General features: G+C 33.7%; 1 protein-coding gene across 1 annotated transcript in view; it reads right to left on the bottom strand.

The window, feature by feature from the left end:
* DPP10 (dipeptidyl peptidase like 10) overlaps positions 1 to 26,120 on the bottom strand; it is a 646,290-nt gene that overhangs the window by 69,800 nt on the left and 550,370 nt on the right. Inside the window, 3 exon segments of the mRNA XM_021075451.1 lie at positions 1,302 to 1,409; positions 7,204 to 7,242; positions 20,736 to 20,859. Coding sequence (XP_020931110.1) covers positions 1,302 to 1,409; positions 7,204 to 7,242; positions 20,736 to 20,859 — 271 coding nt within the window.

The raw sequence follows: 26,120 nt of genomic DNA, 5'->3' as shown, positions 1-26,120 counted from the left end.
AAAAAAAATTCCTTTAATCCCATCTGTCTGATAAGATTATTTTAATAATTGAATATAGTCACCAAAATACTTTATTCATATATAAATGAATTTATTTATTTAATATATAAATGTGATCACATTCTGTATTTAGTCTACAACCTATTTTTTTCCAAATTAATGATATAGTATAAAAATTAATCTATACCTCTATTGTGAAAATTATGGATGGTCAAATTATTTATTTCAGCTTTGATGAAATTAATGTTAAAATCATGACAATTACTTTAACAGTACAGATCTTGCACAAGTATTACCTTTTAAGCTACTGATGCAGATTTTAAGAATTCAAGGTACTGAGTTCTCCAATGTAAATATGTATATGGATAATGATAAAACCTGGAGAATCTGCACAAGACTTAAAAGTTCTAAGAACATAAAAGCAGTCAGGTTGCTTAGGGATCTTTTGCCATATTTATATTTATTCTATACTTAGTAAGTCTGAAATTGATTCTCGGCTAGTTTGTTTGCAAATCTCTCATGAAAGATTCCAATTTATCCACAATGTTTTATCTTTAAAAGTTTTAGCCTTATGTTTTATCAATGTATATTCAATTTTGAAGGAAACTTTATTTCTCATGAATATTTTTATTGGCAGATTCAAATTGACTCATTAACCTCACCATATTTAAATCACTTATGGTGAATTCACTGATTCTTTTTATAATTAGATAAAACTGTATAAACTGATTAACATTCATTTGAAGTGTAGAGGAAAAAATAACCTTTTACCCTGTTTTTTTTCAAAAAGTCCATAAAAATATAACACAGATTTTGTATCTTTGACAACACATAAAAAAAATCTATTTTGTTCTGGTTTTAAAAATTTGCACTGCATTTCCTGGTGTGGGTGTACCATAACTTATTAAACTATTCAGTTTCTGATGGACATTTAGGTTGCTTCAGATATTTAAGATTCTTATAACAACTTGAAAATATTACTTGTACCAAACAGGTGATATATACTTGTTGAATGAAGAATCTTCTGTGGATTTTCCTAAGGTTTTTGTGGTACATTTCATTTATTAAATTCTATATCCCAAGGCCCTCAATTCATAGCACACATGTGTAGCTCACTCAGTTTTATTGAGTGTTGAGAATGTTTCGTGTACAGCTTGAATTTAACGTCATGGATGGGGATCCTCTTTCTGAAACATTCCTGAGTTGGATGCACTTCACAGGCATTAACTATACGTGTAGAAAATGGCCTTCATGAACATGACGGCAATGAAACCAAACCAAGGAAAGAAGCCGGCACTTACCTGGACCAGGAACATGGCGATGTGGTGAAATTCTCCACGGCCCCCTTGCTTAACAGGAACTGTCATAAAGAATTTGCTGCCATCTCTAGAAAACACGGGCTCCTCGTTCTAAAACAGAGAAGGGCATATAACAATCTCAAAAGGGCACATGAAAATTATACTGCCAGTATTGCTAATACATGTATAGATTTGACAAATAATTGATTTCAGTTTAACTTGGTAAATGGTCAACTTATTTCAAAAAATGGTCAAAGTATGATAGTATTTTTTAAAGTGAACTCAATGCATTGTACATATGTGTGCTTGAGTGGTAAGATGCAGGGACAAGTTTCCTGTATGCTGGATAAAAATGATTCACAATTAAGATTAAAGACTCTCTTTAAATTGGCTCATAAAAGAATTTTTTTTGTTTTCACAGAAGATATAATTATGTTTAGAAATTTATCCTTCAAAAATAAAGAAAATGTGAACATCTGCACTAGTTTATCAAAATCCTTTTTTTTAATTTATAAAATTTTATAATGTACAATATTTAACATATTTTTCTGAAACCTTTTACTCAGCAACTCAAGTTATTGAAGATACATTTCTGATAATGGATCCATGAGTTTACTGTAAATACAAAAATGAAAAGCCTGAAAAAATTGGAAGGAGTCCATTAAAAATAATTTAATTCAAACTTCCCATACTCACTGCTCAGCCTTTCACAAACGAACACAGAAGCCCATTTGATGATTCTTTCTAATTAAACTCTAGCAGCATATTAAATCAATATAACTGTTTTTAAAAATTAAATGATAGAGGCTATACATATAGATTGCTTTCTCTTGCTCCAGGGGAGACATTAAGAAAATAGATTTACCTAACAAAACATTGAGCACTTTCTTTTTGATTAGTGAGAGTCACTATACACACAGTATAAAGAAAAGCTTTGGTATGGCTTCCTCAGTAGGTCTTCAGAATGACTTATAAGCTCTTTAGATGACCTGACACTCTACTCTCTTTCTGATCTTATTTTCCTTTCTCCTGTTTCCTCATTGTGTATATTCCTGCTCTAGGGGCTTTGCACTTTTATTCCCCTTTTCCTGGATCTTTCTCTTGTTTCTTTCATATCTCTGTTCTATGCCTACCTTATCAGTGAGGTGTTTCCTGATTACCCCATGTAAAGTGTGATCCAGGAAGCCAAATCATCAAACTCTATCTAAATCTCTCATCCCCTTTTTATCTACTTGCTATTTTTCCATACCACCTAATACAGTCTCACATACTATATTTCCTTCATGTAAACATTTGTTTTTATATGGGAGTATGTATTGCGGATGTAGGCAGGTAAGAAATATTCCTCTAGAATGTAATCTCCATGAGGCAGGAACCTTGAATTCTTCACTGTTGCTGCCTCCAGCACCCAGGACAGTGACTATCACATAGATAGCACTTAATAATCATTTACTGAATGAATAAGTAAATTAATAACTATTTCAATAAACTCAAGAGCCTGATTCTAGCTGCATTAGTAAGAACATCCCATGATGGAAATATAAGCATATTATTTTCTTTGTCTACTTCATGGACACTTACAAAAATATAAGATATGTGTAATAAATTAAAAACTCTGAAGTAATACAGTTCAAGGGTGGGATGAGTGCATTACAAGGCATGTACTAAATACTGACAAGAAACTTGACAAAATGAATCACCTTTCAATTCTGATAGAGTCAGAAATTCCATATATTACATCTTTTGCCCCTATGGAACATCTTTGCACACTTTTTTTTTTCCAGTTTGGACAAAACTCTTAGTTGTCCTTTTGTGGTAAATCTTACTCATTTTTTTAACTTGAACTCAGAACAGAAACCATTTCTAAATTTCCTTAGTTAGAGAGTCCCTCCTGGTTAGAAAATCTCTCCTCGGAGATTCTGCATTCATCTCAATCAAGGATTGCAGTGCACTCTATTATATGGTGGACTTCCTTCAGTAGGCAAGTAATAATTAAACTAAATTTGCAGTTTTATCTTTTTAGCTCTATTGCCTAGGACACAGTAGGTGACTTAGTTATAACTGAACAGATGAATGCATGTGTATGATGGGCAAAAAATCTATATATATAAATCATTCGTATCACTTTATCCACCACATTTACTCCAAACTATTGGCTCCTCCCTTATTCAGCATTCTCCCTCTGTGCTTTGCTAGAAAAATAAATTGCTTTTCACGGATTGGGAATATCTGGTCATAGTCTTTTTATGTTATTCTCCCTCCTCCAATTCTGGTACCCTAGAAATAGTTCGTTTTAAGAGCAGATGGGGACTATAATCTCTAATACATAACTGGGATTAAAAATCATCATCATTAGACAATAACTAGTTATAAACATATGGCTTCAGGTAGCGTCTTTCCTACAATCAAAGAGGTAGAGCCAATCTCCCTGTCCATGTTTATGACCTTAAGCAAATCAGTAGTTATGACACACCAGAGAATGAATTGGGGATACCAAACTCTACCTCATGACCAAATATTTTTATACTGGTTTTCCCAGTTGTAAGTCTCTCTCTCTCTTTTTTCTTTTCTTTTTCCTTTTTCCTTTTTTTTTTTTTGTCTTTTCAGGGCCGCACCCACAGCATATGGAGGTTCCCAGGCTAGGGGTTCCAATCAGAGCTGCAGCCGCTGGCCACAGTCACAGCCACAGCCACAGCAATGTGGGATCTGAGGTATGTCTGTGACCCACACCATGGCTCACGGCAACACTGGCTCATTAACCCACTGAGCAAGGCCAGGGTTCGAACCCACATCCTCATGGATACTAGTCAGGTTTGTAACTGCTGAGCCATGATGGAAACTCCCCAGCTGTAAGTCTCTTGAAAGCTAGGGGAAACAGGTCCACTTCTCTCCACTATTCTCACTGACTATTCAGAAAACATTATATGAATATTGTATTAAATTTCTACTTTTCTTGGAAATTTCCTTCATCTCATTACACATTCTCATCCTTTACATGTTATTGAATTCTAAGTATTTCATGAAATTCCCTTAGAGCATCCAGAGAAAAAGTCAACTGTGACAAACTCCTTGAATTTTCTTGTTGAATAATTGATAACTGGTATCTTTACTTAAAAAAATTTCCTTTAACTATTCATAAATTTGAGACTTAAAATGTAGAAAACATAATCCCAAAAGAACATGTATTATGTTGTTGTATGTTAGACTACCATGAATGTCACTTGTGATAAAAAATGGTAGCAAAATATGTTTAATAATGCAACTATTTTAGGAGTTCCCATCGTGGCTCAGTGGTTAATGAATCTGACTAGGAACCGTGAGGTTTCAGGTTCGATCCTTGGCCTTGCTCAGTGGGTTAAGGATCCAGCATTGCTGTGAGCTGTGGTGTAGGTTGCAGATGTGGCTCGGATCCCACATTGCTGTGGCCCTGGTGTAGGCCGGCAGCTACAACTCCGATTAGACCCCTAGCCTGGGAACCTCCATATGCCACGGGAGCAGACCTAGAAAAAGCAAAAAGACAAATACAAAAAATAAAAAACAAACAAAAAAAATGCAGATATTTTAGACTATATCTATATCTATTATGTCATTGTTTTCAATTGTTCTTATTTTCAATATCTAACTTAATTTTGTCCATTATTGACTAAAAAAAAAATCAAGATTTCTTTTCCATTTCATTTTGTACATTGACTATGATTAAATAATTCATACTGATATCTATAAGTAGGTAGATGATAGATAGATAGATAGATGATAGATAGACAGACAGACATGCCTATACTTCAAACAAGCAAAGTTTTAGCCTATTCACAATCCTTCTTACTCTTTTTCTTTATGTAGTCAACAAGTATATATGGATCTCTTCTTATAACCAGACTCTATATTAAGCATCTGTTTTACAATGGGTAACAAAAAATGAATAACTTTCCTGCTCTCATGAACTTAGTAAAAAAAAAATCACAGAACTAACTGCATAAGTATTACACAAAGATGAAACCTGACTTTAACTTTTATTGGGGGATGGGATTTGGTTAGGGAGGTTAGAGGAGGTGACTTCTGAAGCAAGTGATTTAAGATGAGGTTTGAAAAAAATGAGAGGCCTTCACATAAAAATGTAGTTGAGAGAATTCTGTTCAGAAGGAAGAGTTCATATAAAGGTCCTGTGAATATGACATATAAGGGAGAAGATGTGAGAAAAGTTGGTATGAAATACAGCTGCAAAAACTTTCAACTTAATCCCTGTAGACCCTTTAAGGAAGTTGGTCTTTATCTGTTGAACAAAAGGAGAGATACAAGTTGTTCTAGTTGTAAGAGTGGGCATATGAGGGTGTTGTGGGTAGTGACATTCAGATACATATGTTGAAAATATCACTGAGCCAGCCTGCAGTGGGGAGAACAGATTGGCAGGTTCCTAAGGGGTTGGGAGTTCACCAATTGAGAAGGAACTGTGATGCCTCTAGTTTGATCCTGGATGGTGTTTGTGAATTAGAGAAAATGAAATTGACTTGAGGTCTTTGAGAGTAAAAACCAGAATAACTTGGTGATGAATAACATATGCAGATAAGGATAAGAAAGTGTCAAAAATGACCACTAGGTTTTGATTTAGATAGCTGGATGGATGAATATGTCATTGACTCCTGTGATCAGAAGACACAGACTAACTGCAGGAGGGAAGTGTTCATTTTGAACTTGTGGAGGGTGCAGTTACTTTTATAGATTTAGGAGAAGATGTCAAGCATGAATTTGGATATTTCAGAACTCAGAGAAGTGAGTTGCCTGGGGCTATCCATTTGGAGGTGGTAATTGAAACCACAGATGTATATGACACCTAGGGAGAGAATATAAAATAAAAGATCACTGTAAGGAACAAAACAAATCAAAACCAAACAAGCCAAACAGAACACCTCCCTTTGCAAAAAGCAGTGATGAAGTTAGTAGCAAAATGGGTTCAACTATATTTGAATAATCCACTTGTGTGTCTCTCTGAAATGTCCAGAAGAAAATCACCCTGTGGAGATATTTGGTAAATTACTCTGCTGGAATTATTTGGATTCCAGCCTCGATGATGTCACAATCTAGCATTGAAGGCTAGGATATATCAAAGGGGAAGAAATGTTTATTTGAACACTCTCCACATAACCGATTTTCTGGGCAAGCTGAGCAATGCTGATGCTTTCTATTTTTAATGGCTCACAACTTTTTCTCTTTCTTCCACACAAATGTTCATTGATATGAATAATCCTGACAATGGATCCTGATAGTCATCCTATAATGTATGTCTTATATATCCAATCACTTGTGATAGAACATGACAGAAAATAATATGATAAAAAGAATATGTGTATATGTATATGCATATGCAAGTGCATATGCATATGTATATGTGTGACTCGGTCACTTTGCTGTATAGCAGAAATTGACACAACATGTAAAGCAACTATAATAAAAAATTTAAAAAAAGTAACCTTTTCACAAACGATGTCATAGAGGCCTGAGTCACAAATATATATATTTATATATTTAGTCTTTCTAGGGATGCACCAGGGCATATGGAGTTTCCCAGGCTAGGGGTCGAATTAGAGCTGTAGAGCTGGCCTATGCCACAGCCACAATAACACCAGATCTGAGTCACATCTGTTACCTATACCATAGCTCATGGCAATGCTGGATCCTTAAGCCACTGAGCAGGGCCAGGGATTGAACCTCAGGTTTGTTACTACTGATCCCAATGGGAACTCCCAATTCGTAAATATTTTAATGGAAAAGATTCACTGAGTCAAACACAGCAAACCCTTAAATTCATATTACTGAAATGACTTTTGAGAAAAGGTTTTACATAACAAACAAATGAATAGGATGGAAACAATGGACAAAATGGGACACAAAGAGACCACCTATACCATACCTGTTTAAAGAGCCACGTATCTGATGTCATCTCATATTTCTGAAACAAAATAATTAACTCCATGAAGCATCTGAAGACCAAAATGAGCACACATCAATTTAACTTGTTTTACACTGTTATCCTTCAGACATTTTTTTCTCCCTTCAGCTTATGAAATACCATGAGAGATCACATTGTCATTATTGATTTAAACTGAATGAGTAAGTAGAGAACAGGGATGAAATGATATTTTAATTATGAAGTCAGTTCTTTGGTGAACTCCTTCAGAATTCTCAGTAGTACTTCACAGGAGACAGAAGATCATCTTCCAGCTCTGTTTTATTACCTCATTCAAACTGTTCTGACCCACTAGACACTGTCTCTTTTCACCTCCAGGCATCATCAAGAAACAAAATTATAAGTCCTTGCAAAAAACCGGGCAAATGGCCAGGAATAAAAAAATGTACAAGTGGACATTCTGACAACATTCCATTCACTCTTTACCATAGTCATCTCCCTCCCCCACTTTGGGGAAAACAATTAAACATTAGAAATGACAAAATTTTAAGTATCCTCAAATAATCATACACAGGGTCAGAACCAAAATTATATTTCAAAAAGCAAAATTAGACTAATTTAAACCAAAGTTAAATATGTTGTATATAAATAATAATGTAATGCAGGCATAAACAGTGGTGCTATTTACATGTAGAAACAAAATATCTTGTGGCTTTCTAGAAAAAATGATTTCATAATAGAAGGATTAAAATGAAGAAAACTAAATAATATATTAGAGATTTTATTTCTATACAAGGTTCTCATTTCAAATTGTAAATAATAAAAATAATTTATTATAGTTTTTTTAAACCAATTTCTCTTTATAAAGCTGTATTTTTATTACTTTACAATTGACCATTCTCTCTTTTCAGGGCCTTTTACTTACAACAGAGTTTCTTTATAAACAGACATCAGAAAAACATCTAACTAAATCATCCCTTGGTTTTCTACCCACACTTCAACAATAATCATCCTTGATATCCCTAAAACACAGATATACCAAAACATAGCAATGTTACTGCTCTAGTATCACTAATTTTTATTAAAATCCACAAGGGTCTAAAATTTCACATGAAATTATTTGTCTTATTATTTCAATTATAGCAGAAAGTAAAATCTTTTCAATTCCATAAATGGAATAGAAATAGAATATCAATAAGGTATCAAGTCAAGAATATGATGAGGTTCCTACATCTTTTCTAAAGAAGAATTTTTACGTATATAAATTACCCCTATATAGATAAGATGATGGGCTTTCTATAACTAAAAAATATATAAGTTCCTGGGCCAGGGTTCAAACCCATGCTACAGCAGTGACTTGAACCACAGCAGTGAACATGGGATCCTTAAGCCGCTGAGCCACCAGGGAACTCCCTGCATACTTTTTAAATAACTTAGTAATCATTTGAATAAGACAACATGCACAACACTTTAACAAATACATGATGAAATCCTGGTCAGTCTATAAGCTAGCCAGATGAAAGAAGATAATTGAAATATATTATCTAATGAATAACAGCTAAATGTAAAGTGAAACCAATAAGTCAGGACTGGCTCATCTACTTTGTTTTCCACATCTATGCTCATTATTCTAATCACAGATAAGTGTTTTCTTCTTTATTTCTATCTTTTACAGACCTTTTAAAAATATGTTTTAAAAATATTGGTGTAATTTGCATATAGTAAAATGTATAGATCTTAAGTGTACGTGATGTTTTTTGATAAATGTATTTATGTCTCATCAAAATATAAGGCCTTTAAGACCTCATACGTTTTCTCAAGCTTCTTCACAGAGGTTCCAAAAAGGTAATCACTCTTCTGAACTCTTCTCCATAGATTAGTTTTGTCTGTTTAGAAATTCAGATATTTGATATCATGTATTATGTGCTCTTTTGTTAGATGCTTCTTTCATACCACATGTTTTTGAGATTTCTTCATTATGTTGAGCATAGCACCATTCTGTTTCTTTTTAAATTGCACAGTGGAATGCCATTGATAAGCCTCATTTTGTTTATCCATATCTTGGTAATGAACAATTGGATAGTTTTTAGCTACTGTGAATAAAGTTTCCCTAAGGATATTTTTTAAAAAATTCTTTGGTAGACACAGGTTTTTATTTCTCATGCAAATGTCTAGGAATGGAGTTACTGGGACATAGGTATGTGTGTTTGTTTATATATGTGTTTTTAACTCTATTCAAGACTGTAAAATTATTTTTAAAGTAGTTGTTCCATTTTACACTTCAACCCACAGAGAATGAGATTTGCAATGCTCCACATCCTCATCAGCAGTTAATACTCTCACTGTATTTGTTGTTTTAATTTAATTCATTCTAAAGGTTCACCTCATTATGTCTTGGTCTGTATTTTCCTAAAGTCTAACAATTTTAAGTACTTTTTCATGCATTTTAAACTTCCTTATAAATATCTATTCACATCTTTTGACTTTTTCATTGGATTATCTTTTATTATTGAAATGTATATATTTCTTTGTCAGACACTCATTTTGCATAATATTTTCTCCCAGTCTGTAGCTAGCTGTTTAATTTCCTAATGGTGTCTTTGATGAGAAGTTTCTAATTGTGATGACATCTAATTTATTTTTTTCTTTTATGATAAATGATGGCTTTGCCTTTTCAATATATTGAAGTTGTATTCCATCTTTTCATCTAGAAGACAGTATTAGCTCTTAGATTTAGGGCTGCAATGTGTCTCAAATTAATTTTAGGATATGGTATAAGAAATATCAACCACCTTTGTATTTTTCATTTGGTTATTGATTGTTCCAGCACCACTTCCCCCAGTGAATTATTTTGGCACCTATGTTGAAAATCAATTGATCAGGTAAATATGGAAACACTACTCATTCAGTTGATCAATTTGTGTATCCTCATACCTCCACTACAATCTATCAGTCTCTGTGGCTTTCTGGTTATTCCTGAAATCATGTAGTGCAACTTCTCCAATGTTTCTTTATTTTAATTTTCAGAATTGTTTTAGATGGTCAGGTCTTTTGCATTTCCATATGCATCTTAGAACCAACTTGCCTGTTCCTATTAAAAAAAATTCTGCTGGGATTTTAATTGGTATGATATTGAAATTATAACTCAATTTGAGTAGATGCGACATCTATAATATTAAACCTTCAGTTTAGGAAAATGGCTTAGCTTCTATTAATTTAGGTCTTTAATTCCTTTCAGCAAAGTCTTAGTTTTTAATATTAGGATTTTTCACACTATTTATTAAATTTATTCATATGTATTTAATATTTAAAGACTTCAATAGTATTTTTATTTTCCAACATAATATTCTTAGAAATATATTTTGTGGGTTTTTAATCTTTATTTTGAAACAAGTGCCAACTTACAGAGAAGTTAAAAGACCAATTCAAGAAACATCTGCATATCCTTTAGACATATTCCTTATGTACTTATATTTTGCCCCATTTGCTTTATTATTATGTCTGTTTCTCTACTCTTTCTAAACTATTTAAGAGGATGATGGAAGTTTATTTTTTCAAAATAAATTAAAAGTTAAAAATATGCTTTTTCTCTAAATAATTTGATAGAGATTCTGAGGTATTGTACACATTTACCCCTAAGTAATTTAGTGAGCATGTCTTAAGAAAATTATAGTATATCTATATTTATGTATTTTTTACAGTAAAATGATAAAAATCAGGAACTAGAACAAATGATTCAAATTGGTGCATTGATATACAAACTGTGATCTGTACTAGTATTTTTAGATTTTTTCATACTTTATTTATATAATAATCCCCTTTACAAATAAGGTAATTTTATTTCTTTACTAATCATCATGATAATTATTCCTTGAAAATGGCTCTTGCTAGAGTCGACAATAAATTGCTTAACAGAGTTAGAATGTGTATCCTTACCTCACTGCTGACCTTAAGGCAAACAAGGATAATGTTTCACCATCGAGTATAACATTTATTGGGTTATTTTGTGGCTTTCCTTTATTAGATTGGGGATACTACTTTCTATTCATTGATGTTAAAAGTTAACATGAATGAGTGTTGAGTTTTGCCAGTTGCTTTTCCTTCATATACTAAGATAATTGGTTATTTATTTTCCTGTTTTTCCTGGTGAAATAATATACTAGATTTGTTGGCTTTTAATATTAAATAATCTTAAATTCATCTTAAATTCTGAGGATAAACCCTATTTAGTCATTATGTACTGTTCTCTATATTGTGGAGAATGATATATCAATATGCTAAAAATTTCTGTATGCATTGTCATGACAGTTATCAGTCCAAAATGCTCTCTTATTGGAGTTCCCATTGTGGTGCAGTGGAAATGCCATGAGGTTGCAGGTTCAATCCCGGGCTTCGCTCAGTGGGTTGAGGACCCGGTGTTGCTGTGAGCTGTGGTGTAGGTCGCAGATGTGGCTCAGATCTGGTGTTGCTGTGGCTGTGGTGTAGGCCGGCAGCAACAGCCCTGATTAAACCCCTAGCCTGGGAACTTCCATATACCGCAGTTGTGGCCCTAAAAGGACAAAAGACAAAAAATAAATAAATAAAAAATAAATTAAAAAATGCTCTCTTATAATGTTCCTGTCTACTTTTGGTAACAAGACAATGCTAACCTTATAAAAATAGATCAGCAAGTTTTCTTTTTTCTCTACTTACTAGAGAATGTAGGAATGGTAGAAAATATTCACTTCTAGTTTTATTGAGATATAATTGATATACAACATTGTACAAGTTTAAAGTATACAACATAATGATTTGATATATATATATATTATGAAATGATCACCACAGTAAGTTTACTAAATGTTCTCACAGTTAACAGTTTTTTCCTTGTGATGTGAAACTTCAAGATTTACTCTTTTAGCAACTTTCAAATACATAATACAGTATCAAACTGAAGTCATCATGTCATACATTACATCAGAACTTATTACCTTACAACTGGAGGTTATACCTTTCAAAACCTTTACCCAATTCCCCCACCAAACCGCTGCTTCTATAAAAGTACAAATCTAATCTTTGTTTCTGTAAGTTTGTTTTTTTAGATTCCATGTATAAGTGAGATAATACAGTATTTGTCTCTCAGAGTCCATCTATGTTATCACAAATGGCAAGATTTCCTTCTTTATGGTGGAATAGTATTACATTGTGTGTGTGTGCATATGCCATATTTTATTTATCCATTCATTCATTGATCGATACTTAGGTTTTTCCCCTACATCTTGGTTATTGTAAATAATGCTGCAATGAACATGTTGGTACAAATATCACTCTTACTTTTTTGTGTGGGGGGGTGCTGCACTCCTGGCACAGCAGTGACCCAAGCCACTCTGGTGACAATGCTAGATCCTTAACCTGCTTCACCAAAAGGGAACTCCCAAATGTCTCTTCAAGATAATGACTTGCTTCTTTGGTCTTTTACTTAAGTCTTTAATCCATTCAGAGTTAATTTCTATGAATGGTGTAAGATGGGGGTCCGACATCACTTTTCTGCATGTGGTTATCCAGTTTTCCCAACACCATTTCCTGAAGAGACTGTGCTTTTACCATATTCTTGGCTCCCTTATTAAGTAGCAATTGAATGTTGAGGTGGCAGTTTATTTCTGGGCTCTCTGCACTGTTCCATGGGTCTATGTGTCTATTTTTTATGCCATATCATACTGTTTTAATTCAGCATAGTTTGAAATCTGGGAGTATCATGACTCCAATTATGATCTTCTTCCACATGATTGCTTTTGCTATTCAGGGACTTTTGTGGTTCCTTACAAATTTTATACTATTTTTTTTCCATTTCCATAAAAAATGCCATTGGAATCTTAATTGAAATTGCATTAAATTTACATATGAACATTTTAACAATATTAATTTTTTCCAATACATGAACATGAGATATCATTCAATTTTTTTTCTGTCTTCAATTTATTTTCATCAATGTCCTATAGTTTTCAGTGTAGATAGCTTTTACCTCCTAAGATAAATTCACTCCTATGTATCTTATTGTTTTGGATGCTATTGTAAGTGGGATTGATTTCTTTTTTTTTTTCAGATAATTTGTTAGTGTATAGAAACATTACCAATTTGTGAATATTGATTTTGTATCCTGGGACTTTACTGAATTCATTGATTAGATCCACTAGGTTTTTGTGGAGTCTTCAATATTTTCTATGTATAAAATCACATCATCTACAAAAAATTTTACTTCTTCTTTTCCAAGTCTGATGGCCATTATTTTGTTTTCTTATCTGATTGCTCTGTGTGGAACTTCCAGTACTATGTTGAATAGGAATGGTGAGAACGGGCACCCTTGTTTTGTTCCTGACCTTGGAGGAAAAGAGTTCATCTTTTCATTACTGAGTATAAAGTTAGCTATTGGTTTGCCATACATGGACTTTATTATGTTATGTTTGCTTTATAGTCACTTTATTGATAGTTTTTTTCATAAATACTGAATTTTGTCAAAAGCTTTTTCTGCATCCATTGAGACGATTTTTATCTTTCATTCTGTTAATGTGGTGTACCACCTTTACTGATCTTCATATGTTGAACCATCCTTGCATCTGAGAAATGAATCCCACTTGATCATGGTGTATGATCCCTTCCAAATTCAGTTTACTTGTATTTTGTTGAAAATTTTTACATTTATATTTATCAGGGATATTTGTCTTAGTTTACTTATCTTATAGCATCCTTGTCTTGCTTCAACATCAAAGTAACAGTTGCCTCATGAAATGAGTTTGATAGTGTCCACTAGTCTTTGATATTTGGGAAGGGTTTGAGAAGGATGTGTTAATTCTTCTTTAAATACTTGGTAATTTTCACCAGTGAAGACATTTGGTCCTGGGCTTTTCTTGGTTGGGAGGATTTTGATTACTGATTCAACCTCTTTACTAGTAATTGGTCTGTTCAGACTTTCTATTTCTTCATGATACAATCTTTGTGGGTTGCATGTTTTTAGGAAATGTATCCATTTCTTCCGGGTTGTCCACTTAGTTGGCATATAATTGTTCATAGTTGTCTACTAAGAGCCTTTGTATTTCTACAATATCAGTTGTTATGACTTCCCTTTCATTATACACATTTCTTTCTTTTTAGGGCCACACCCACGGCATATGGAAATTCCCAAGCTAGGGGTTTAATCAGACCTGCAACTGCCAGCTATGCAACTACCAGAGCAACGCATAATCCAAGACACATCTGTGACCTACACCACAGCTCATGGCAATGCCAGATCCTTAACCCACTGAGCAAGGCCAGGAATCAAACTCACATTCTGACGGATACCAGTCAGGATTGTCATCTCTGGGCCTCAAGGGGAACTCCCTTTCATTTATAATTAAAAAAAATAGTCATTTTTTTTTCTTGATCAATTGAGCTAAAGGTTTGTCTAATTTTCTCCTATTTTCAAAGGACTAGCTCTTATTTTTATTAATTGCTTCTATTGTTTTCTAGCTCTCTATTTCATTTATTTCTGCTCTAATCTGCTAATTAAGGTCTTAATTTTTCTTATTTTTCTAGTTACTTGAGGTATAAAGTTAGGATTTTATTTTGCCATATTTTTATTTTCTTGATGTATGCGTAAATAGGTATACACCTTTCTCTTAGATTTTCTATAAATGGTTCCCATAAGTTTAAGTATATTGTGTTTCCATTACTGTTTGTCTCAAGATACTTTTAAAAAAATCTCTCCTTTTATTTCTTCTTTGATTTATTGGTTGTTCAAGAGAATGTTGTTTGCTTTCCATGTTTTCATGAATTCTCGATTTTTCCTCCTTTTATTGACTTCTAGTTGTATAACAAGGTGGTCAGAAAAAAAATACTTGGTATGATTTCAACCTTCAATTTGCCGAGACTTGTTTATGGCCTAACATGTAATCTATCCTACAAAAAATTCCATGTGTGCTTGAGAAGAATGTGTATTTTGTGCTGTTATATGGGAGTATTCTAAATATGTCTATTTGCTCTATTTTGTCTGCTGTGTTGTTAAAATCAACTATTTCCTGGATTCTCTCTCCAGATGACATAATCATTGTCAAGGGTAAGGTATTGAATTCTCCAACAATTAGTGTATTGATGTTTATTTCTCTTTTTAGTTCTATTAGTATTTACTTTATATATTTAAGTGCACTGATATGGGTGCATAAATGTTTACAATTTTTATTTCTTCCTGTTGGATTGACCTCTTTATCTTTAAACAATTACCTTTTTGATCTCTTGCCATTTTTTTCCTTAAAGTATACTTTTTCTGATATAACTACCTGATTACTTTTGTATAACATTTGCTGGAAACACTTTTTATCATTCTTTCACTCTCAGTCAATGTGTATAGGCCGCATGTTGCTGGATCTTGTTTTTGTTGTTTTTAATCCATTCAGCAGTTCTATGTCTTTTGACTAGAGAATTGAATCCATCGACATTTAATGTAATTATTAACAGGTCAGAAAGTATTATTGCCATTTTGTTAATTTTTTATAGTTTTTTGATATTATGAATCCATTATTCTTTGCTTCTTTTGGTTTTGTTTTGTTTTCTGCTTTTTAGGGCTGCAGGTGCAGCATATGGAAATTCCCAGGCTAAGGGTTAAATTGGAGCTGCAGCTGCCATCCTATGCCACAGCCACAGCCACAGCAAAGCCAAATTCACTGAGCTAGGCCAAGGATCCAACCCACATCCTCATGGACACTATGTTGGGTTCTTAACCCACTGAGCCACAAAGGGAACTCCAATTTTATTCATCTTTTAAAAATAAGTTTTGCTTACATGGATTTTCTCTATAGATTGTTTTATGATTCATTAATTTGTGCTATTATTTTATATGCCATTCCTTCTAATTACTTTGAGATAAATTTCTATTTTTTTTTCTAGCTTCACAACTTGGAGCTTTATTATTGATTCAATACCTTTATTTTTTTCTAATGTAAGCATTCCAAGATACAAACTTCATTTTAAACATCATTTTGCTTCATCCACATATTTTGACATGTTATATTTTATTATGTTTGAATTTAAAATCTTTTTTGTGTGTGTCATTTTAGGGCTGCAGTCATGGCATGCAGAAGTTCTGAGGCTAGGGGCTGAATTGCAGCTTCAACTGCTGGCCTACACCATAGCCATAGCAACATGTCTGTGACCTATGCCACAGCTTATAGCAACACCAGATCCTTAACCCACTGAGCAGGAGCAAGGATCAAACCTCTGTCCTCATGGATACTAGTCAGGTTTGTTACTGCTGAGCCACAACTGGAACTCCTAAAATCATTTTTAATTTCTCTTGTGGTTTTTTTCTTTAACATGAGTTGTTTAAGAGTTTGTATTTTTTTAATTTTCCAAATATTTGTCATTTTCCCAAATATCTTTTTCTTACTGATTCTAGTTTAATTATCTTCTAGTCAAGCAATACTACTTTGATTCATTTCACTTTTTGCACTTTTAGACTTGTGACTATCCCCATTGCTCTTGAAAAGATTGTTTATTATACAGTTGTTGAATGAGATTTTCCTAAAATCAATTTAAGTTGATATATCTTCTATATCTTTACTGAGTTTTGATTACTTATTTCATCAAATACATTGAAAATATTTGTGTACAAGTATATTTCAATTTTTTTCTTTAGTTTTGTCAGCTTTTGCTTATTAGTTTTGCTTAACTATTTGGAAGCTTTATTTCTATATACATAGGAACTCAGAATTGACATGTCTTCCTAATTAATTGTTCATTATGAAATTATTCTATAATTATCTGTACCATACACTACTTTAATTTCCTTATCAACTATCTTTCTGAAAAATCAGAAAGTATTTTATTTTATTTTACTTATATATTTGGCATCTTTGTTTCTTTCATTTTGATCTGAGTTTTCATCTGATATCATTTATTTTAGCCTTAATAACTTCATTTCCTGTTACTTGTGCAGATCTATATTCAATAAATTAGCTCCTATTTATCTGAAAATATCTTCCTTTGTCTTCATTTTTGAAAGATATTTTTATGGGATATAGATTTTTAGTTTGAAATTTTTTCCTTTCAGTTCTTTATCAATGTCTTTCCACTGGTTTATGTTGTTTTGATCAACACAGGCAGTAATTCTTATCGTTGTATTTTCCTATCTGCAACATGTTTTTCTCTCAGGCTACTTTAATTTTTTTATCTTTTCTTTGCAATAATTTATGCATTATGCGATAAGGTATTTTTTTCTTTGTCCTTACCCTGTTTTGGATTTGCTTACTTTTGGGATAAATGGATTAATGGTTTTTCATCAAGTTTGAGATATTTAAGTCATTATTTCCTACTCTTTTTCTGCCCCAATATCTCAAATTTCATATTCTGTATCAGTTCATAGTGTTCTGCAGTAATTAAGGCTTTGTTAATTTTTTCCCCCAGACTTTTTACCCTCAGGACTTCTGTTTGAATTATTTATATTTCCCTGACTACAATGGTGTCTGATTTGTTGTTAAGCTCATCCAGGAAATGTTTCACTTTAGATCCTGTATTTTTCAGTTCCTAAAATTCCATAGCTCTGTTTTTATAGTTTTTATTTTGCTACTGAAACTTCTCATCTGTTTACTAATTATGCTTACCATTTAATTTGTTAAATATTGTTCTAATAGCTTTTATTCCCTAGTATGTTTAATTCCAATATCTGTGTATCCTCTGAAAGTCTGCTTCTATTTACTACATTTGGGGAGGCTGGTGAGTTATATTTTCTATGTCTCTAGATGTATGGTATGTTTTAATTGTGTAATTGATACTGTGAATTCTATATTTTTGAGAATTCATTTTAAATGCTTTTTAAGAGTAAACTGTTCTAGTAGATAGCTAGTTACAGGCAGATGAACTCAATTCTTTCAAAGCTTGATTTAATGATTTATTCAGAGGAGAAGAGAATAGCGCTATTCCTAATACATTTTTTTTCTCCCTGAGCTCTAAGTTAAATGCTTAGGGTTTTTCATGAGAGATCTCTATTTTTGCTATTCATTACTCCAAAGTCCCCAAGCATTGTGCAACCTGCAGATTTTCTATTTGCTTCTCTCTCTGAGGCATGTCCTGTATATACAACACTGAGATCAAGACTTAGGTATCTTTTACATATTGCCCAATTTCTTTTCTATATAGCTCCCATCTTGTGGAATTTGTCCTGCAAATTTCAGCCACCATGATAGTCTCAAGCTCTTATTCTCTCTGCCTTTGCCTTCTTGGATCAGTGATAACCTTGTGCTTTTCTTGGGCCCCATTTCCTTGCACTGTGGTCACAAGTGTGTCTCCAATAGGAAGCCATAGCATTATTTCACCATTGATATCTTGATTCTTTTATTGTCCAACATCTGAATACAGTTGTTGTAAAGTTGTATAGTTGATTAATGTAAAGATGCTGGGCTGATAACATTGTCCATCTTGTCCAGAAGCATAACTTGGAAAATTCTGCTGTTGAATAACTGAGAATCCTTTACCAAGTACTAAGTATGTAATGTAACAATTTAAAATTAATAAAGTATTTCCTGCACTAAAAACCTTACAAATTACACATATAGAATCTATTGCAGAGTTTATAAAATGTGATTATGGAAGCTGAAACACAACTTACTCTCAAAACATGGTTGTTCAAGAATCAATTTTTTTACCATTTTTATTTAAGGACAGATACTGTTAATTTAGAAGACTAATCTGAACTATAGAAAAACAATTGCATTTTTGGAATTTTTCTTTTTTATTTTCCCACTGTACAGCAAGGGGATCAAGTTATCCTTACATGTATACATTACATTTTTTCCCCTGCCCTTTGTTCTGTTGCAACATGAGTATCTAGACAAAGTTCTCAATGCTACTCAGCAGGATCTCCTTGTAAATCTATTTTAAGTTGTGTCTGATAAGCCCAAGCTCCCCCTCCCTCCCCTCCTTCCCCCTCCCTCCCCCTCCCATCAGGTAGACACAAGTCTTTTCTCTAAGTCCATGATTTTCTTTTCTGAGGGGATGTTCATTTGTGCTGGATATTAGATTCCAGTTATAAGTGATATCATACGGTATTTGTCTTTGTCTTTCTGGCTTATTTCACTCAGGATGAGATTCTCTAGTTCCATCCATGTTGCTGCAAATGGCATTATGTCATTCTTTTTTATGGCTGAGTAGTATTCCATTGTGTATATATACCACCTCTTCCAAATCCAATCATCTGTCCATGGACATTTGGGTTGTTTCCATGTCCTGGCTATTGTGAATAGTGCTGCAATGAACACGTGGGTGCATGTGTCTCTTTTAAGTAGAGTTTTGTCTGGATATATGCCCAAGAGTGGGATTGCAGGGTCATATGGAAGTTCTATGTATAGATTTCTAAGGTATCTCCAAACTGTTCTCCATAGTGGCTGTACCAGTTTACATTCCCACCAACAGTGCAGGAGGGTTCCCTTTTCTCCACAGCCCCTCCAGCACTTCTTATTTCTGGATTTATTAATGATGGCCATTCTGACTGTGTGAGGTAGTTTTGATTTGCATTTCTCTTATAATCAGCGATGTTGAGCATTTTTTCCTGTGTTTGCTGGCCATCTGTATATCTTCCTTGGAGAAATGTCTATTCAGGTCTTTTGCACATTTTTCCATTGGTTGATTGGCTTTTTTGCTGTTGGGTTGTATAAGTTGTTTATATATTCTAGAGATTAAGCCCTTGTCAGTTGCATCATTTGAAACTATTTTCTCCCATTCTGTGAGTTGTCTCTTTGTTTTCCTTTGCTGTGCAAAAGCTTTTCAGTTTGATTAGGTCGCATGGGTTTATTTTTGCTCTAATTTCTATTGCTTTGGGAGACTGACCTGAGAAAATATTAATGAGGTTGATGTCAGAGAGTGTTTTGCCTATGTTTTCTTCTAGGAGTTTGATGGTGTCCTGTCATATATTTAAGTCTTTCAGCCATTTTGAGTTTATTTTTGTGCATGGTGTGAGGGTGTGTTCTAGTTTCATTGCTTTGCATGCAGCTGTCCAGGTTTCCCAGCAATGCTTGCTGAATAGACTTTCTTTTTCCCATTTTATGTTCTTGCCTCCCTTGTCACAGATTAATTGACCATAGGTGTCAGGGTTTATTTCCGAGTTCTCTATTCTGTTCCATTGGTCTCTCTGTCTATTTTGATACCAGTACCACACTGTTGTGGTACTGGAATGTTTTTAAAGAAGACAGGAAAGAATCATCTTATATTCTCAAGTTAATCACTGTCAAAATGTAGAGAGAAAGCCTATATTTGAGAATAAAACTAACGTGGATTGGCTTCCCCTTTATTCTATATAAGAACTCATTGTTTTAAAGCTAAGTTTGTTCTCTTCTGTTTATTATCTGTATCTCTTACCTCAAAGTATAGAAGATTTATGAATTAAAGTCTATATGCCTAATAGAAAGCCTCTTTTCCTAGTTCCTTTGGAAGCTAACTATTGAAGTCTCTGTAGCAAAAATTGTTCAATTTTCCCTTGAGAGGTAGCATAAAAGACTTCATTTCAAGCACAAAGGAAAGCAAATGGTACTCACTCTACTACAAGCACCAGTGGTGGTCTCACAGACTGTAAGGATGGAGATGTTCTGAGGTCGATTTAACCATCTGACCACCGTCTTGGTATTGCTTACCCATTTAACCATAGTGATGTAGTATTCTCTGGTTTGGAAACAAAATTAAAATTTACACTTAGTCAGACAAACTTGTTATTTTACATATGCAGAATAAATGAAACACTGTAAGGATGTCACATCATATCAATCTCTATTTCTGTATATTTACACATTTGCTTCTTCAAATAGTCACCTATATAAATACAAATATATGTGTATGCATATGAATGTAAACAATTGCACATATACATACATACACAGAGAAATATACAGGAAATTTAAGAATACCTTTGAAAGTGAATGATTTCACAGAAGGAACAGTTTTGGAAAAATAAAAATAATCAAGATGCTAGACATTTATAAATAATTGTCATTTTCTATTGATAGGTTTAAAATAATTATAAATATTCTAAACTATTTTTATTTTTTTCACAAATATGTTCAGTAATAAATTAAAAGACAAAGCTTATTATTGATTTGATAATTATTTTTATGTATCTCCCATGTTATTTGAGGGACTTGAGCCCTAGAGCTATGAATAGTGTGTTTTGGTCTTTTCAGTTGTGGGACAAGGGTTGCTATCAATCTGATTCATAATATTTTTTAGCATACTTTTTTATCTTATTTATTTGAAAAATGTTTAAAACAAAGAAGGAATAAAATTGAAGGAAATGAAAGGCTACTGAATTTTGGGGTCTATGGCATCCTCAGGCTGGTTGTAGACTGGGAAAGCTTATGTTTTTTCTTCTGCAGTTTATATTTCTTTCATCACAAATTCTATGTTTGAAATTTATAAAATATATCACAAAATCCCCCAACACACACATAATAAAATGCAATAATCAATATCAATTCCACTTATGATAAAAAGAAAATTTCAACAAATTTTCCAGTTTCAGAATAGAGGAGATGCTTTTGAAATGGTTTGAAAAGTGCTAACCATGAATATTATCTTTAAATTAATCCATCCAGTTTTTTATGTTACTTAGAAAAAAATCCGCTATGAAAGAAAAACCTTATAAAACAAATCATCTGTCCTTAGACACATCTGGGTTAGACATTCAGCCTCATGAATCTTATATTTCTAACATTATTGAATAGTTATTGTTTCCTCTAGAAAACACATTGGCTCATCAGCATGAAGATGTCAGTAGGACAAGCATAACTTGTCATACAGTGAAGCCTGCCATGTTTTCTTCAACAGTCTCTTCAAGAAATCCAACAGCTTTCACATCCAGCTGAGTGCCTCTAAACAATTGCCTAGAAACTCAGTGAAATCATAAAATGAAATTCTTAAATAGAGTTAACAAGTCAACTTTGAATCAAATATGCAACTCTGTCCAAATCAATGGCCCTTATGATTCTTATAAAACTATGTCTTGTTAACTTTCACTGTGTTTTGTTCAAACTGATTTATTTTGCATGCATTACTATATTTGGAAGTGTGATTATTAAAAAGGGAAAATATAGGCACTAACTTAAAAAAATTATCTAGAAGCTTTAGCATAGAGAAAAATGAGAGTGGGTACCACAATCAATCAGGAAAAGAAAATGCCAAATTGTGATTAATTGGCATAAATGTCATTCAGAACTGAAATATAAAACAATTTGTGCATTGTAAATACCTGACCAAATACTACAAAATCAAGTTGGGTAATATTTATTCAAAAATCTAGACAACACTGACATGGAAGAATTTCAAACTTGATCAAAAATTTGTCTCAATTAGCTAAAGTGAGTAATATTATATTTTGTGTCAAATAAGAAGTACTAGCATGAATGCTTTTAAAAACAAATAACAACAATAGGAACTACAAACAAAATTTAAATATTCATCTGAGTGTTTTTCTTTCTAAGTATCCCTCAAGTGAAATGCAAGAACTTCTTTGCAATGGCTTTCCAAAACATGCATACATTATACTTACTACCTGTGATAGAAAATCTTGACTCAAAAAAAAAATTCATATTTAAAAAACAGTTAAAATTAAACTGGTGCAAATTTAGTGAATAGACAGTTTTTAAAGGAGAACACTAGCTTAGATGCAAAATTAAGTTAAAATGTTATTTATAGCCATATCTCATACTTATCTTTGATTAAATAACACGATTATATGGTGTTTGTATGTAATGTATCTTATATTCACAAGCAAAATTTAGTCTCATGTGACATATCTCATGACACTCCCCAAAACAGAACTTGTAAAGTCCATTAAGAGTGATTTCAGGAGTTCCCGTCATGGCTTAGTGGTTAACGAATCCAACTAGGAACCCTGAGGTTGTGCATTTGATCCCTGGCCTTGCTCAGTGGGTTAAGGATCCAGCGTTGCCGTGAACTGTGGTGTAAGTCGCAGATGCAGCTCAGATCTAGCATTGCTGTGGCTCTGGCATAGGCCAGAGGCTACAGCTCCCATTAGACCCCTAGCCTGGGTACCTCCATATGCTGCAGGAGTGGCCCTAGAAAAGGCAAAAAGAGACAAAAAAAAAAAAAAAGAGCGATTTCAAGTCATTGAAATTTCCATAATAAAGCGTTGGAAATATCCAAAATGAAAGATACAGTTGAACTTGACACATAAGAAGGGAGGAAAGATACATTTACTAACTAAATCACATCCTGTATTCCTTCTTTCTTTATTCCAAGAACCTCAGAGCACATCCGCTTATGATTCATATCAACTTATTCAGCTTACTCATAAGTATTCAGGGTTCCTCTGAATGAGGAAGTAAGGAAGTGCCCTTACCTGGAAATGCCACACTCCTTGGCCTGCCTGCTGTAGATGTGGCTGTCCTGGAACTCCATCTCATGAACACATTAGATCTGGTGTCCCACGACCAATGGCCAGCGAAAGTGTCCCTTCCTTATAACTGGCTTTCCTGCTTGTTCCTAGTCTCCATGGCTCTGGATTACCCAGGAAGTCCTCAAGGATCTGGTCCTCTTGAGCCACAGAGACAGAGACAAGCAGGTTAGAGGGATTGTATTCAAGTCAAGAAAGACTTTCTATTAGCTGGGTGGTCTGGCACAAGAGATCTAATTGTTCACAAGGGTGTGTGGAATGGAGGCCCCAGCATCACCAGTAGATAGGCATGTTAGTGGTCACACCTGTTTTCACTGGCTTCCTTTCCAGTCACTAAATTTTGTTCATAATGATGTTTGTACTCATTTGGTTACTCAAAGCTCACTCTCTTCAGCTAACCCAAAATCTTTGCCCCAAAGTGTATTGTGATGATTCTCATGACCAACTTATAGCCAGTGTCCTTCAGAGACTTCTATTAACTATTCATTACTTGCAAGAAGGGTCACTTCCATCAATACAGGTAAAATTACTAGTTAGATTTTATTGGAGGGCTCAGACATTCATTGACAGAGTAAAAGATGTAGCTAGACATGCTTCAATTAAACTGGAAGGAAAAGCATGGCAGTGTCAAGCCCAGAGTGACAGGCAATATGACAATGTCACGTCAATGAGATAGGCTGAGAACAATGGGTTACAGAGGGTAGATGACTAAAGAAAAATTTCAGGTAAGTAAAACAATGATAAACTCAGAGTGAGGAGAACCTGAAGACAAACCACCATCTTTATTCTTCAGCCTGGAGGTGAAGGAACACAGGAGAAAACCACTTCTCCAAAACAATGTGACAATCATATAGCAGCATTTAGAAACATCTGTGTGATTCATTATTATAGAAATAGTTCCCCTAGAAATATTATTTTATTTAACTATTATAATTTTTTAGTTCATATCTAAATTTTCCAATAAAGGCACATAGGCCAGTATCATATTCCTATGGGAATAAATGCTAGTAATGACTATGAGAATGCTGCTATTAAAACTGATGTCACAAACTAATTTTTATATTTGTACTTTTATTTTCAAAAATAAAAATAATTTGTGCTAGCTTAGAATGCTTTAAGAATATTATGGTAAATAAAATTAGAAATATAAAGGAAAGTAAATTCTGCAGGATACCCTGGTGTTACCAAGGGTAAACTCCATGTCCAAAACACACTGACGTAGACAGTTAAACATGATTAGTTACATAATCTACAGTGTGGAAGTACCGGCAGATTTTCAGGAAAAGCCTAAGTATTACTTAGGTACATCATAGATATGTATGTATGCTTGTGTGTGTGTGTGTGTGTGTGTGTGTGTGTGTGTGTGTGTGTAGAGAGAGACAGAAAGATTTAAATGCACACACACACACATACACACCAAGATATTGAAAGATTTAGGGACAGAAACAGAGACAGAACACTTTTCACATGGCTTCAGAGAAGTTTGTGTGTGTTCTTGTCCACCCTCCAATGCATCCCTAAAGTGGTAACAATGATAAATTTCCTAAGGCAGATATTATTCTTAAATCATTTGCATTGAATCGTCTCCACTTGCCAGATCTATTGTCAAATTTGCCCCTTCTCTCCGCCCCAAGCCCCACAGTTTGCAGAGACTGGACTTTACGATGAGGCTGCCTTACTCAAGAGAGATGGCTGGAAAATTCAAAGCTTTAAAAGAGAGAGGGTTCAATGTATTGATTCCTAGGACCCACTCCCTATTAGGGCATGGCTTGGTAATGACTGAATTGTTTTGCTACCTTGGACAAGTCCTGCTGGCCCATCCTGTTCTTCATCTACGGTTTCTTTAGATTCCATAAGTGAGCCTGTCCCTTGCTCCTTCAGTCTTGGGACAGTAAAACCTTTCTGCTATTGCAGGCTATGTGTCCTTTTCCATCCCTTTAATCTTGTGTTTCCTTTAATCCTGCCAATATCTTTGTTAAAAGTCCCTTAATTGACCGCATTTCAATTACCCTTTTTCAATGTGTCAACTCTTTAATTTCCAGGACACTGATCTATAAATTGTGAAAAATAATATGCTTTTTAAAATCTCAAGTGTTGATCCAACTAGGGAGAGCATGCTAATTTTCTAGCAAATTTCCATATGGCTAAATTACTATGTACTATGAAATGTTATGGACATTGATAATCCTAAAACAAAATCAAGGAAAAGTCTGAGTTTGATTTCTGTCTAATAAGGAGTCATATAATGAAGTTTTCTTTGAGTTGCACCACAGATATCTTTCTTTCGTTCATGTTTGCATGTTTTCTAGGTCCATCAAAGTAACACCTGTGCTCAGAGTGGCTAAATGCAGATGACATGTAGTTGGACTAAAGCTTTCACAAAGGAACAAATGAGTAAGGAAACATGAAAATTGAAGGATAGGGAATGTTGGAAAACACCATTTTGAAGTAAATTTTTATCTTGAGTTTTCCAACAAAAAGAGTAAATCAGACACTATGGTGCATTACACATGGC

Source organism: Sus scrofa, chromosome 15, assembly GCF_000003025.6.
Source record: "Sus scrofa isolate TJ Tabasco breed Duroc chromosome 15, Sscrofa11.1, whole genome shotgun sequence".
NCBI classification, from domain to species: domain Eukaryota; kingdom Metazoa; phylum Chordata; class Mammalia; order Artiodactyla; family Suidae; genus Sus; species Sus scrofa.
The sequence above is the reverse complement of the archived record's forward strand: the minus strand, read 5'-3'. Positions and strand labels throughout refer to the sequence as shown.